The 14,885-nt window shown below is 35.5% G+C and overlaps 4 protein-coding genes across 9 annotated transcripts; all 4 read right to left on the reverse strand.

Moving 5' to 3' along the window:
* Positions 1-1,052: 1,052 nt before the first annotated feature.
* On the reverse strand, positions 1,053-7,503 carry LOC141898096 (sodium- and chloride-dependent creatine transporter 1-like). 6 transcript variants are annotated; one of them, XM_074783913.1, is made up of 17 exons: positions 7,120-7,503; positions 6,897-6,996; positions 6,087-6,289; positions 4,996-5,046; positions 4,479-4,610; positions 4,252-4,396; positions 4,040-4,153; positions 3,745-3,877; positions 3,482-3,616; positions 3,301-3,404; positions 3,070-3,194; positions 2,883-2,995; positions 2,598-2,735; positions 2,398-2,500; positions 2,133-2,233; positions 1,855-2,025; positions 1,053-1,500 (listed from the first exon to the last, which is right to left on the reverse strand). In XM_074783913.1, the coding sequence occupies exons 3-17, from the start codon at positions 6,157-6,159 to the stop codon at positions 1,384-1,386; spliced, it is 1,755 nt and encodes a 584-aa protein (XP_074640014.1). In that variant the 5' UTR covers positions 6,160-6,289; positions 6,897-6,996; positions 7,120-7,503; the 3' UTR covers positions 1,053-1,383. The 6 variants fall into 6 exon arrangements, with proteins under 6 accessions (XP_074640014.1, XP_074640010.1, XP_074640012.1 ...); XM_074783909.1 differs by having other exon boundaries at positions 4,996-5,186; XM_074783911.1 differs by having other exon boundaries at positions 4,996-5,186; positions 7,127-7,190.
* Positions 7,504-7,654: 151 nt separating this feature from the next.
* LOC141898099 (prostaglandin reductase 2-like) lies at positions 7,655-8,896 on the reverse strand. The gene is made up of 5 exons (XM_074783916.1): positions 8,785-8,896; positions 8,462-8,671; positions 8,249-8,370; positions 8,072-8,159; positions 7,655-7,976 (listed from the first exon to the last, which is right to left on the reverse strand). Exons 2-5 carry the CDS (start codon positions 8,624-8,626, stop codon positions 7,869-7,871), a joined length of 483 nt encoding a protein of 160 aa, XP_074640017.1. The 5' UTR covers positions 8,627-8,671; positions 8,785-8,896; the 3' UTR covers positions 7,655-7,868.
* Positions 8,796-10,190, reverse strand: LOC141898100 (prostaglandin reductase 2-like). Its single transcript, XM_074783917.1, has 4 exons — positions 9,760-10,190; positions 9,347-9,468; positions 9,023-9,229; positions 8,796-8,952 (listed from the first exon to the last, which is right to left on the reverse strand). Exons 1-4 carry the CDS (start codon positions 9,797-9,799, stop codon positions 8,890-8,892), a joined length of 432 nt encoding a protein of 143 aa, XP_074640018.1. The 5' UTR covers positions 9,800-10,190; the 3' UTR covers positions 8,796-8,889.
* A 1,874-nt stretch (positions 10,191-12,064) lies between these two features.
* LOC141898097 (prostaglandin reductase 2-like) lies at positions 12,065-14,870 on the reverse strand. Its single transcript, XM_074783915.1, has 8 exons — positions 14,728-14,870; positions 14,249-14,370; positions 13,901-14,107; positions 13,659-13,826; positions 13,095-13,304; positions 12,882-13,003; positions 12,705-12,792; positions 12,065-12,609 (listed from the first exon to the last, which is right to left on the reverse strand). The coding sequence occupies exons 1-8, from the start codon at positions 14,765-14,767 to the stop codon at positions 12,502-12,504; spliced, it is 1,065 nt and encodes a 354-aa protein (XP_074640016.1). The 5' UTR covers positions 14,768-14,870; the 3' UTR covers positions 12,065-12,501.
* Positions 14,871-14,885: the final 15 nt, after the last annotated feature.

Below are 14,885 nucleotides of genomic sequence, written 5' to 3' on the forward strand. Positions count from 1 at the left end.
CCATAGGAAATTGATGATTTTTGGTTCAAAGATTTTGATATATCTATCTGGAATTGGAAAAATCTCGGAAGTGTACCATAATATAGGTAGTATAACAGAGTTTATGACAACCTTTTTGCCATGTAAAGATAATTTAGTTTGGCGCCAAAGATTTATAATATTTTGAATTTTATTTATTTTCGGATTCCAGTTTAAATCATCAGTGTTCTCATTTCCGAAATGAATTCCATAAATTTTCATTGATTTCTTCCAATTTAAGTCCAAAGGTTTATCGTTTCTAGCTTTCCAAGATCCTAACCACATACACTCAGTTTTTAGTATGGATGCTAGTTAACCGGGTGGCAAACACTTGAGATCGGTCGTCCCACTAACTACGCAGTATCTTGTTTATAATGTTGATGGATGTTCAGAAGGAAAACGGATGTTATAAGTAAATTACAAATTTTTGACTTAGTTTGTGTACTGTTTTATCAATCTCCTAACTTTCAATTTAGCAAAAATGAGATAAAAGACCTAATCAACAATTACTTTTTCTGCTTAGTCATGTAGCCTACACGTAGCTTTGAATCTATGTCCTTAAATTATTCAGTCTATACGTTTTTCCATTTGAATGTGGATTTTTTTTTGTATTTTGTATTCCTTTTTTCTCCTCTTGTAGTCTGTACTTTTTGTACGAAATAAAGACTTGTTATTGTTATTATCATTACATTTTAGATTGTCTGAGTATTTTCAGAGCAGGTTCTTTAGGCTACACATTTCTCCAAGACTATATGTAAAGTACCAGAAGCCGTGATATCTGATGATCTCAAACCAATCAACTGAAAATAGGGAAGCTATTTTGGGACTCGTTTAAAACTGATCGCCAAAAACACAATTTAAGAGAAAACAGATATGTTGATTGACTAATATTTCGGTCTTCAGACATAACCAAGTGATTTATATTAAAGGAATGGATCATCTTAGTGAGTAGTTATAGTTATAGTTAAAATATATGTATATATATAAATATATAATTGTTTATTTGCATAATAGATTGATACAAAGAAATGTTATTACAATACCATACATAATACATAATACATGTAGTGTGAAAGTATAACATCAATCATTGTATCAATAGATTATGCGAGGAATTAGGAAAAGTCAAAGTTGGCTTGAATTAGTTCTAATCCCTCGTCCACTCACTCCCACATACACACCCTCATTCACCCTCATATGCACTCGTTAAAAGACATTTAATTTAGGATACATACAAAAAAGTACCAAAATAATCAATACACACATATTAAATAAATCGAATTTTTTAGTCACTCCAGGAGACTTTCGAAAATGAAAGACTTTCGAAGTGAAAAAAAACTTATGAAATAAGTGAAATAAGTTATTTTATAAAAATAATTTAGTTTCCTCGCCAACAATCTTCGTTGCTCGTAGTGGTTCATTCTTGTCTTGCGGGCGCAATTGATGTGGCTGTAACTGGGGCTTCATTAAATATCTCACTCGCTGAAAATAAGATAATGTATTTATTCATGTACCATTTTGAAAAACATTCATAGATGACACCACTCATCACCATGGGAATATGAGAAAGTAGTCTTGGTTGAAAACATCAAAAATTGCGAATAACCTATATTTAAAAAAGATGTTGAACATCAGGGGAAAATATGTTCCCAGCAAATATTTTTGAAAATCCATAGCACAACTGCAGACTGTTGTAGGAAAGCATTGAAAAAAATTATCAAATCTCAATAACAATGAAAGAATTGAGGACAATCGAACATGATGTATTATTTTCTGTTTTTTTTTTTAAATTACGCTGGGCAAATTAGTTTCCGTTTATCATTGCGTCCATCATACCTCTTTCAGGGTTCCAGGAGTCCTAATGATCTTAACTAGCATTATAATTGGTATTTGTACCATGGATAGTAAACCAAGGCAAACTCCCAAAACCTGAGCCCAGGTTGGATACAAATACACTCCGTTGTAACTGAGTAATTGAAATTTCACAGCACTGAATATGAATATCGCCTAAAAAAGAAAGATAACGGTACGTGATTCACAATATCAATAAGATATATGCATTTCTCAAAATTGATATCGCGGTCAATAGTAATATATATTTCTTATATACCGACCATAGCTATAATCGGTGCAAGTCCCATCCAACAAATCATAAACCATGGATTTATTCGGTAGCCAACCATCGCTTGAATATTGTCATAAAATCTTCTACCACCTGCCGTGATATGAAGCATATAAAATCAGTCAACTGTGTATTAAGTAGTAGTTCCCCGGCACAGTTACGCCGAGAAGAAAATTTTATCATCATGTTTTTATGTTGCAATAACTGGTAAACGAGTACCGATTTTCTTATAGGGCAGGAGCACATTGTATACTTACCGTAAAACCAACCGATAGTTACGCATTCCCAGAAACACACCCAAAGCAAGCAGAAACCACTGGCCGAATAATAATCAAACATTTGGAATATATACATTCCTCCCTGAAACAAAAAAAAAATTCATTTTTTTTAATCAAAACTTGTGGAAGTGGATTTCATAAGGTAAGAATCAATGACCAAACAGAAGTTAATAGCTTACGTTTGTCATCATGCACAGACTGAACAAGAACGTGATAAAACAATATATAGCGATACCGAATTCTCGGGTTGGACTTTTACTGAAAAAGCGAGGAAAGAAATCGCCTAATACTGTCACAACAGCCTCGCACTGAACGAACTGAAAATCAAAACGACTCCCTTAAAACAGATTCTGAGAAAAAGTATCGTCTCGTTCTAAGAAAAGAAGTAACATGTAATGATGATCATTTATGTTTCATGAAAAAAAATGATTGTTATTGAATTGAATTAGATATGATTTATATACCTGGCTGTCAATACCGAGAACGAGAATCATCAGGAAGAACAGCACTGCCCATAGCTGCGGTAAAGGCATTTCAGCGACAGCACGAGGATATGCGATGAACGCTAAGCCCGGACCTAAAACAATGAAAATAGAAAATGTGCCTTTCCGTTGATGAAGTTTAATCTATACATGGAAATAAGTTATCAACCTTTTTCAGCGACTTCGGATATCGGTACGCCGGCCTCTTTAGCCATGAATCCGAGAATTGTAAAAATAGCAAATCCCGAATATAAGCTGGTACCGCTGTTAATGGCCGCGATTATTGCGCATTGCCTGCAAAGGAATCATATCACAGACTACAATTTTTTTCAAACCTATAATTATACAGAACAATATAAACTCATCTCGATAGAAACAAATAATTGTCTATGAAACATACTTGTAGCAGTTGTTGTTGTATTTATTATGGCTACCTAATGATATCAACGCTCCGATACCGATAGCATAACTGAAAAATATTTGCGTCCCAGCATCAATCCAAACCTGGAAATGATATCAGTTGAAAATGATGAACTCGATCCAGCTTTTCCGATGTTTCTCGAAAAACGAAGTCTACAAACCTGTGGAATCAGAAGCGACCTGAAATCCGGTTTTAGATAGAATATGATTCCATCTAAAGCTCCGTCCAGCGTCGCTCCTCGTATGAGTAGAGCCGTTAAAACCACGTACGGGAAAAGTGCTGTGAAATAGACCACCTAGCAAATAGAAAAAAATCACTACGAAATGCAAAAGTCACTGTAAGCGTCTTGCCCAAATATCTGCCCTAATAGTAAAACACAAACTATCTACAATGATTATACATATTAAAGAAATGGTACTGTACCTTCCCCGTCCATTTCACACCACGAAATATACAAAGGTAGACCAGTATCCAAACGAATATTAAACACAACACCATCTGCCATATTAGAGTACCGGGTTCATCTATACCTCCTGATATCTGTAAAAATCTCCTCCTGAAAAATATACGCGCAAAAACATCGAGAATCGACGAATAATAAGACCTCGTTATCTAGAAACCCATAAATGCAGTTACAGTTAATTTCATATGAATAATTACATACGTATATAACAGTGAATATTTTGACTTTCTGGATATGTCTCAATCCAACACTTACTCCCAAAATTCCACCACAGGGTCAACCCCTGTGATATTTTTCTGTAGTTCACATGTACTATTAACGGATCCATCTGTCATACTGCAATTCAACGCCGCAATGCGGTGACTACATCTGAAAATTATTAAGGTGGAAATTAAACTAACGTACCATTCGTATTTGGTCGTTTGTAATCTTCGAAATAGAGATTTAAATGGTTTTGTGTCACTTACGCATCCGTGTTCCAGTAATTATCGCAATTTGACCAGGGTAACACTGTGTTGAACGCGAAAATACAGTAATAAACTGCCCAGGTCAGAATCACTATGTAGTATACGCTTGTCAAACAGACAATCACCAGATTCGAGCCTCCGATACCTACATGAAAATGGGGCAATGATTTACAGCTTTGCTTTTATACCTTTCTTACGGTATTCCAAGTTGTGGACTAAAAGCGCACCTTGCATTAAAGGGCATATACGCCATGCCTTCCATCCGCCTAAACTCATATACTGCCCTACTGCCACTTCCATAAAAAATATCGGTACTCCGCAGCAAACCAAACATAAAATATACGGGATAAGGAAAGCACCTGAAAATAACACCAATAACGTTTTTCTAATTATTTTGTGACGATTGTATGATGTTCTATGAATTATAAGTACGTTGGATAGCAAATATATTCATTTAGCGATCCGTCAACTGGATCATTTGATTTACAAACAACTAGGTAAATATTGTTAAACGTTATCAAATTTTAGTTATATTTTCTCCATATTTTTTTCCGAGTACAATAGTATTTGGTATTTTCAGGGGAATTATTTTGATGATGCTTTACTTCAAATAAAGTGTTTTGGTATTGTATATAGTTCGAGCCGATGTAGATTGGAATAAAATGCTTAAAAATTACGAATGCTTATCTGAAAAATATCATATATTTTTCATACATTTATTGTTGACCAAGATTTCATACTTACCACCTCCATTTTTGTAACAGAGATATGGAAAACGCCAAACATTTCCAAGACCTACAGAGAAACCGACGCAAGTCAGAATGAACTCGATTTGATTCGACCAAACTTCTCTAGATGGTTCAGATTCCTCTTGTTTTTTCTCCGTTTCATCTAACTCCATTACTCCAGGGGAATACATTTTTCGTCCCATTGCCCTGCAATCAGCAAAGCGTCATCGGGAAACAAATAAGTGTCCATGAATGTTTTATGTGATTTTAGTAATTTAGTTAGTTTGAATAGTTCGTTTTTGCTAGTGTGCAAAAACGAAAAATCGTATACAAAAAAACGAATCTTTTGGTTTTTGCTCCATAATATTTCGTTTTCTATAATTTTTCTATAATCAAGGTCATGTAAAAATCAATGCATGTGGTCGTTATCAGCCACCATAGTGAAACGATCGCACACCGGGTTAATTTTTCATATTCATTAAACGTACAGAAAAAATTTTGTCAATGCTATTTCGTATACATAAAACATATGACTCTGGGTATTCATTATTGCAAAAACGGGCATGTTTTTCGTTTGATTCAGGGATTTTCATAGGCACAGCGAAAAAATTCTCGATTCAATGTATACGTTCTCGGGGTCACGCACAATTGTTTTCAACCAACGAAACCTTTGCACCGAAGCAGAACATGAAGTTTACAGATAGAAGATAATAACAATTTGTTTTTGTAATTCCTCGCTTTTTCGACAGTTTGTTTCTTTAATACTATAGAAGATATTGGATTTAGAAGTTTGGAAACAAGATGGTGAAAATCCTGATGGATTAGTCGAATCCCAGGGTTTCAGTGCCTTAATTTTCTAAGTACAGCCTTTCGGCTCGCACTGTATCCCTCGGAACCTACATCATGTATTTATGAAAAAAATAATAATAGTATCGATTATCAATTATATTGTTTGTACGGTTTACGAAAAATAAATATCTATCTATCTGTCACTTGTTGTACAGATTATTTGAACTGATTAACATAATAAGTGATATTATCAAATATATTATCTAATATTTATCTATATATTTATGTTTTACAAGAATAAGATGTTGACATATATACCTCCGTCGCTGCCCAGCTGAAGATGAGCGCGGTCAGTCGTAATCAACCGGTCAATAATTATCGTTTTATCCATACGCGTAAAGCCTGTCCAAACGTAGCAGTCCTTCGCCAATAACCTAGTCAGTGTACATCTGGGTAGGATCGTTGAGTGTCGTAGATCACTGTGGACACACTTCCAGGACTAGGTGAACATAGTCCGTGCTCTGGTTTCCATTGAAATAGAAAATATACGACAATGTGTAGATTTGTTATAATAGGGCAGGGTCTAAATAAGCTAGCGTGAATAGCACGAGTCGGATTGACTCGAATTGCGGTTAAATAGAGTTGACTGGAAAATCTCTGTAAGTGCTTCATTGTTGAATACGATAGATGCAAATAACAGCGGACTGGCTTGGCTCCGATGGGCTCTAAAACATCCATCGAAATTAAGACAACTAGAATTTTTAGAAGTATAGATTTATTACGTCAAGCAACGGCTATGGATATATACATAATATAATAAATATTATGAACGAAATATATTTTCATTTCAATCACAGACTAGCGACCAATTCGTGAAAAATTCAAACGTCGCAACTACAAAAACACGGCTAAATAAGCTCCATTATCTTCCACTTAGCGCCTACATTCTAAACAAAAACGATTGAGTAATTTAAGTTTTAAAAATACACGAACAATAGCAGCTTTACGTTTTATCTTATAATTTATGATTATGATTATTTCGTCTTAGATTCATTTTTTTAAAATCAACAGTAATTGTTGAAATACACAGAAAAATGCAAATAGAAAATCAGACCATTCAATAATTACCAACATATACAGTCCTACATGATTGCGGTACCAACTCTACGATTGTCGAGAAGTAAAAGGTGATACTTAATTATACGATCTAGTGCAAAGAATTTATATTCTAAAATGAAATAGAAGACTAGAACTGAAGGTGGCGACACGATGGTAGCATCATCAATAACAAACCAAAATATTTAAATGGAAGGCCAATGTCGACAATTCAATTTAGTTTAATTAGACTTACAGCTTACGGTAATAAGATTGATGTGAAAATCAAATCAAAATCCAACCGACAACTATAGAAATGGATACCGTGAAGTTGGTGTCACATGAATGTTATATCTGAGTGATTAGATTTTATGTAATACATTCCTGATTACAAATACGTTTACCATACAACTAAATACGTTTACCATATAACTAAAGCTCTAAGATAAGGTTAAAACAAAAATCGATGGTCAAACCTCAGATTTCAATACAAGTAATTCTAGGCGACTCATCACAGGTAAATCAGAAATTGATGACCTGATGGACGCCTCAAAGATAACAATCTAAATTTGGGAGAAATAGAGAAAAGCAAAAAGGCTTGGAATTACAGACAATAGAATTCATAGCAAATTGCATTGTCTCGAAACAACATGCAAATACCATCAGACAAATATATATATATGGAAGTACATGTATATGGCATTGTACGAACATTGTGATGTAATTGGATCAACAGGTCAACAACAAAAACAAAATACGAAAAAATCGTAAAGCATTCGTAATTAAAAGTAACTATATTAAAAGCAATTCTCGGAAAATAAAAATTCCTGTCATTGACTAGAGACAGTTGTTTTCAGCAATTAATACACGATTATATTCGCAGTATATAAATGAAATGCCAAATAAATAGAATCACTAGGTCATATAAAGGCTCCCTGATAAATGTGAATCATACAAGCAGGCTTTACAAATTGCATGTCTTCTCTTTTTCAGTATTCAACCGTTTTAAGGGTTATCAACATGTACAATTTGTTTACCAATATTACCACCAGACATCATCTTCACAAATGCTTTGCCAGTATTATACAATCCTTCTTCAATGCATTCTCTATACTGAAACAACAATTCATTGAGCGCTATCATTAAAACGATGTTTCTTCCGATATGGAATCTTTCCCAAAGAGATTGAATTTTATATGCACATTTACCTTAATGTTGTCATTGATAAACCATTTCATAAGCTGTTCAACTGCTGCTTCAAATTGGTCAATGTAATTCAGTACCAAAAACCGTTCCCTATAAAACATGAGTACTTTACATAGAAAAATCAAGAAACATAACATAGAATCAGAAATAATTTTAAACATTACCAGTATTTGATTTACCTGGTAATATTGTTGTCATCTACGTATTTTCGCACATCAGCTGGTAGAGCGGGTGGGTAGGTTTCATCCTTGTTGTAAACAGAAATCTGCCCACACAGAACAATATGAGAATTCTTGTTCATCTAAAAAATGTAATAAACATACAGAAGGAATGGAGACATAGGCTGTACAAGGTTACTCAATGAATGACCAAATTTGCTAAAAATATTTTACCTTTTGAATGACAGTGTTACTTATTTCACCACCAACATTATCAAAATATACGTCTACTCCATCAGGACATAATTCTTGTAATCTTTCAGCAATATTCTCAGTTTTATAATTGATGGCACCGTCAAATTTTAGTTCATCGATGATGTATTCTTTCTTTTCATCCATTCCACAGATTCCAATAACTTTGCCACAACCTTCCAACTTAGCAAACTGAAAATAATCAAGGATGGAGATCCCAAGCCTAAAGGCTGTACCAATAAAAAGGGGATGCCCTGGACTATTTAAAATGCGAAGCCAATTAAGACACTGTCTCAAGACGTTACCTGTCCTGCAAATGAGCCAGTTGATCCAGCAGCTGCCTACACAACAAATGTTTGGTTTGTTTGAGGTTTGATGTGAGCTTTTTCTCTGATTCCGATTAAAGCAGTTTAAGCTGTTCCTCCAAAAACTGATAGAATCATCGAGGGGGTTTCTGCCAAAGAATCTGGAACCTATCATCAATATATGAATTCATTTATAGATAGATAGACATTGTCATACTAATATGTCTTAAGCTTATACCTTATTCAGTGGCGGATAAGAATCTGCATTTCGTAAATAATATGTCTTCCACGGCCATGTTAGAGCACATTCTACCAAATCACCAACTTCCAAACGTTTAGAACTGCTTTCAACGATCACTCCTACTCCGCTCAGACCCCGCATTGTGTTGCCTGGTAGCCATGGTTTAAGATAATGCACTCCAGTGTCTTCATTCATGCAGCATCTCTGAATATATACCAATAAATTCTTGTAAGACATACAAGATTAAGCCCTCCCTTTATATATAGCTGGTAAACTGACCCATTAGAGATCTTTATGACGGCAAAGTGAAGATCAACTTACAAGGGCAGGGTCAACAGATAGGAACAGCGTCTTAACAATAACCTCCCCAGGCTGTAAAGGACCTGTAGGATACGGACAGGATTCATGACGAAAATGTTCAATTTTAGGCTCTCCATCGACCCCTACAATCAGAAATAATAAAATGTTGACAAAGCAAGGATATAGAAGGGCGTGGTTATCAGTGCAACGAATGTGTCTGTCAGTGGTGGCACTTACCAACGCAAGTGGCATTAAATGTAAAACATAAAATACATGCATCTGAATTCATTTGACATGATTGATAAACTTAAAATGAAGCCACAAAATATGTAAATTTAGCCTAGAGATCAGACTTATTGAATTTTGACTGGCCGGCGGAGCAGTCTGTCACAATCTAAGCTTTTTGTCGATAGATATTTTGTAAGATATTTTACCTGGCCTGAATGCCAACGCAATGTGGAAATTAGCAGGCATGCTGTAATAAGAGACTATGGAAACTGATATTATTGATGTGATCGACACCGCCAGCTGTGACACATTTGACAACTTTCAAACAGTTGTTTGCGATAGTTAGCTTGATATCTAATAACGGGGGTGGCTCCGAAAATTTCAAGTTTTGTTTCGTGGCGAGAAAATGAAACCAGAGCTCAGCATCGCAAATACAGCCCGCACGCCATCCCCGATTTTAGCGGTAAATTGAGTGGCGGTGAATGGGGTTTAGGTCAACCAAATACCTACAATTCTGCTCAGAACTATGTACCGTTAATGTTATTTGTGATGAATTATGGGTATATACACTTAACATATAAAATCTATACAAAAAAAACCTTGCAACTGAATTTTTTGACAAACAAATCGCGATCAGGAAAACTAGTAGGCTAAAAATTTAGACGCGAGTCATCCCCACACCCGGATCGCTGATCGATTCTTGAATGGGCATGTTCTAAGCCTGGCATGGCATACCATTTGATTGGCATGTTCTTGGTTTTTCTTTAATTCTGATCATTTCATGTTTTTATTATGCCTTAGATAATCTTAAGTATGATTCGAGAGACTAGGAAATCATCTATACACGGCCTCGTATCGTAAAGTCACGTTCGAGACACCGACGGCGATCATGTGGAGACATTCCAAATATTTATTTTCCGAGTGAAGTAAAAAACCTTATAAATTACGTGCATCCATTTAATTACATTCAATAGTAATACGATACGATCGCCTCATTCCAGCCTCTCCTCGAATTCATGAATTCATATCTAAGGCATAGTAGGCTAACTGCCACATGCCATGTTTAGAACTAAACATGGAATTCGTTTTGGCACGGTTGATGCCATCTTAATTGAACAGTTCTAATCATTACCCCGGTAATTACTTTAACGGAGGGCCGATTATACACAATAGAAGACTTACAATACAATGAAGTCATCGCACCATCGATGAATGAGGTCATCGGTATATAGTTTTACGGCGGCGTACCACATAAATATGATTAAGGAGAGAGTTACTCATTCAACTTTATCGGGAAATATTGTAACACACTCATTCACTAAAGATTGTGCTAGAAGATTACGCTGGCGACGCGAGGGGCGGTAAATCGGGGTTTTTCTGTACATTCTAGATGCAAATCGATGCAAAGTTCTCTTCCATGAAATTCTAGGCGCTTTTACGAAACTGAATCTTTGTAAATCGATTTAAGTTTCACGTTTACGGCACGCGGTTTAGTGAATCGGATTTGGTAAATCAACTCGTTTATGGACGCGGTTTAGTAAACTGATTTATTAAATCGACTAACTTGCTCGGCGAGCTAGTGGCGATTTAGTCAGTGAAATCCAACATGGCGTCCTCTTCGACCGCGGGCTTAAGACATGTATCGCAGACCATCATCTATCAATAATTCGGTCACCATTGACGCCCATTTTCTTTTGAATCGCGACCTTTAAATTGATAAATTTATTCGACTCATTTACGAAACACGATTCGATTTACTAAACCTTTTGTTTCCCGACATCAAATCGGATTTAGCTAAACTGAATCAGATTCAATTTCGTAAAAGCGCCTTCAGGCGGTACCGGTAGATGAGGTTGACGGGGAACTCGGGGGCGTTAAATCGTGGTATGCCAGTCAGAGTAGTCTACTATTTAGCGTGAGGCAAACCAGTAAAAAAAACTACAACGTATCGAAAAAGATAAGATCTTAACAAGTCTAAAGGGCTACTCGTCAGTTCAGTCATTCAACAAACACACCTTTTCTTTGATTGATTTTATGAATTGAAAGAGTCCAACAGAAGTTGAGATATTCGTTTCAGCTCATGGAGATCAAGATCTGATTGCAAAATTACATAATATACATAGTCAAAACTTACCCAGAGCCAGTAGAATGGAAAAGGCGTGTCAAATAGCGTCCTTTGGCTGAAAATATTGTAAGTTGTTGTGTGAATATACGAGCTGTTGGATACTTAAACTTGACCTTAGAAGTTGAATCTTTTAGGTCATATGGGCATCCAAGGAATGTGCATATTGAAGATATATTTATACCATTTTATACTGATATTCTTCCGACTGAGTGAGATGGATCACTTAATGAAAGTACTGTTCTTCCATTTATACTTACTGGACTGATTGTGTATTGACTGGGAACTGTACCTGGTAACCAACTGAGAAACCATTGAATGAATTTTGAAAGTTAACAAGTCCAATTAGGCAGAAATAAAGGAAATTGATAAAGCTTGGAATTACAGACAATAGAATTCTTTATAATTCATGGCAAAAAAATGCATTTCCTACATCTTAATGATACGTATTTCTTAAAATTACACGCATATATTATCGGACAACATAGCGAACAGGAAAATATACGATATGGAAGTATATATGGCCTTGTTATGGCCTTGTATGAACATAGTGATTTATTTGGATCAACAGGTCAACAACAAAAAATTACAACAAATCTATCAGCATTCGTAATAAAAAGTAACTATAAAAGCAATAGAGACAGTTGTTTTCAGCAATTGATACACGATCTTCTCCACAGGATATGAAATACTAAATAAATAGAATCACTAAAAGGTTCCCTGATTAACGTGAATCATACAAGCAGGCTTCACAATTCGCACACGTAGTAGTTTGAATGTCGGATATGATACTGTCATGTCTTCTCTTTTTCAGTATTTAACCGTTTTAAGGGTTATCAACATGTACAATTTGTTTACCAATATTACCACCAGACATCATCTTCACAAATGCTTTGCCAGTATTATACAATCCTTCTTCAATGCATTCTCTATACTGAAACAACAATTCATTGAGCGCTATCATTAAAACGATGTTTCTTCCGATATGGAATCTTTCCCAAAGAACTAGAATTTCATATGAACACTTACCTTAATGTTGTCATTGATAAACCATTTCATAAGCTGTTCAACTGCTGCTTCAAATTGGTCAATGTAATTCAGTACCAAAAACCGTTCCCTATAAAACATGAGTACTTTACATAGAAAAATCAAGAAACATAACATAGAATCAGAAATAATTTTAAACATTACCGGTATTTGATATACCTGGTAATGTTGTTGTCATCCAAGTATTTTCGCACATCAGCTGGTAGAGCGGGTGGGTAGGTTTCATCCTTGTTGTAAACAGAAATCTGCCCACACAGAACAATATGAGAATTCTTGTTCATCTAGAAATGTAAATAAACATGCAGAAGGAATAGAGACATAGGCTGTACAAGGTTGATCAATGAATAACCCAATTTCCTAAAAATGTTTTACCTTTTGAATGACAGTGTTACTTATTTCACCACCAACATTATCAAAATATACGTCTACTCCATCAGGACATAATTCTTGTAATCTTTCAGCAATATTCTCAGTTTTATAATTGATGGCACCGTCAAATTTCAGTTCATCGACAATGTATTCTTTCTTTTCATCTGTTCCACAGATTCCAATCACTTTGCCACAACCTTCTAACTTAGCAAACTAAAAATAACCAAGAATGGAGATTTATTGAAATAGTTCATTCATTAATGTGTACAAGATTTATACAATCGTTAATTTGCCATGAATGATCCTACATAATTGATAGGAAATCTCCAAGCATAAAGGCTGTGCCAATGAAGGGGGGATACCCTGTGGACTTTTGAAAATACCAAGACAATTAAATATTGCACTATCCACATGGTTTCAGAGCCTTAACTTTAAGTACAGCCTGCTGGCTAGCACTAAATCGCTCACAACCTGTTCATGTAATCAAGAAAGTATTGAGCATTCATTATATTGTATGTATGGTTTACGAAAAAGCAACATTATTAAGACACTGTCTCAAGAAGTTACCTGTCCTGCAAATGAACCAGTTGATCCAGCAGCTGCCGACACAACGACTGTTTGGTTTGTTTGACGTTTGATGTGAGCTTTTTCTCTGATTCCGATTAAAGCAGTTAAAGCTGTTCCTCCAAAAACTGATAGAATCATCGAGGGGGTTTCTGCCAAAGAATCTGGAACCTATCATCAATATATGAATTCATTTTGAAAATCAATAACCAATATGATAGATATGATACTAATAGGTGTAATACCTTATTCAGTGGCGGATAAGAATCTGCATTTCGTAAATAATATGTCTTCCACGGCCATGTTAGAGCACATTCTACCAAATCACCAACTTCCAAACGTTTAGAACTGCTTTCAACGATCACTCCTACTCCGCTCAGACCCCGCATTGTGTTGCCTGGTAGCCATGGTTTAAGATAATGCACTCCAGTGTCTTCATTCATGCAGCATCTCTGAAAATGTCAACAAATAAAGCAATCCTCTAGAAGTAGGAATTTTTGTAAGACACAAGATTTTTAAGCCCTCCATTTATATATAGCTGGTAAACTGATCCATCAGAGATCTTTATGGCAGCAAAGTGGAGATTAACTTACAAGGGCAGGGTCAACAGATAGGTACAGCGTCTTAACAATAACCTCTCCAGGCTGTAAAGGACCTGTCGGATACGGACAGGATTCATGGCGAAAGTGTTCAATTTTGGGCACTCCATCGACCCCTATAATCAGAAATGATAAATGTTGACAGATTATGATGATTACAAGAAAAAGTATGGAAGGGTGTGGTTACATTAGTACAACAAATATGTCCATGTTGTAATACACTACTACGACGATGTCTGCCTTTGAATTAAAGAAAGTACGGTAGTCTGAGCTCAGAGGTACCTACCAATGCCAGAACCTTGGCACTACATTCAAAACATAGAAAAAAACAACGCAACTGAATTCATTTGACATGAAATTGAAAAAATATAGAATGAAGCCACCCAGGCGAAGATAATATTTGTCCTCGATCTCTGACGTATTTTTTTTTATCATCTTTCGTCACATTTTAGATATTTTTCAAGATATCTTACCTGGCCTGGATGCCAACACAACGTGGAAATTAGCAGGCATGCTGTAATAAGAGGCTTAGAAACTGATATTATCGATAATCAACACCGCCAGCTGTGACTACATATGACATCTTTCAAACCGTTTCAAGCGATAATTAAGCTTGCTACGCAGTAACGCG

Source organism: Tubulanus polymorphus, chromosome 1 (genome assembly GCF_964204645.1).
Source record: "Tubulanus polymorphus chromosome 1, tnTubPoly1.2, whole genome shotgun sequence".
Classification (NCBI taxonomy): Eukaryota; Metazoa; Nemertea; class Palaeonemertea; order Tubulaniformes; family Tubulanidae; genus Tubulanus; species Tubulanus polymorphus.

Coding starts and splice junctions, on each gene's coding strand:
- LOC141898096 (XM_074783910.1), bottom strand. CDS start 5,182: ATGGGACGAAAAATGTATTCCCCTGGAGTAATGGAGTTAGATGAAACG. Junction 3,195..3,300: donor TACAACAACAACTGCTACAA/GTATGTTTCATA, acceptor ATTCCTTTGCAG/GCAATGCGCAATAATCGCGG. Junction 2,736..2,882: donor TTCTCGGTATTGACAGCCAG/GTATATAAATCA, acceptor TTTGATTTTCAG/TTCGTTCAGTGCGAGGCTGT.
- LOC141898099 (XM_074783916.1), bottom strand. CDS start 8,626: ATGGATGAAAAGAAAGAATACATCATCGATGAACTAAAATTTGACGGT. Junction 8,160..8,248: donor GATGACAACAATATTACCAG/GTAAATCAAATA, acceptor CATGTTTTATAG/GGAACGGTTTTTGGTACTGA. Junction 7,977..8,071: donor TTATCAATGACAACATTAAG/GTAAATGTGCAT, acceptor TTGTTGTTTCAG/TATAGAGAATGCATTGAAGA.
- LOC141898100 (XM_074783917.1), bottom strand. CDS start 9,799: ATGCCTGCTAATTTCCACATTGCGTTGGCATTCAGGCCAG. Junction 9,469..9,759: donor TGCGTTGGCATTCAGGCCAG/GTAAAATATCTT, acceptor TTCTGATTGTAG/GGGTCGATGGAGAGCCTAAA. Junction 8,953..9,022: donor CTTATCCGCCACTGAATAAG/GTATAAGCTTAA, acceptor TATTGATGATAG/GTTCCAGATTCTTTGGCAGA.
- LOC141898097 (XM_074783915.1), bottom strand. CDS start 14,767: ATGCCTGCTAATTTCCACGTTGTGTTGGCATCCAGGCCAG. Junction 14,371..14,727: donor TGTGTTGGCATCCAGGCCAG/GTAAGATATCTT, acceptor TTCTGATTATAG/GGGTCGATGGAGTGCCCAAA. Junction 12,610..12,704: donor TTATCAATGACAACATTAAG/GTAAGTGTTCAT, acceptor TTGTTGTTTCAG/TATAGAGAATGCATTGAAGA.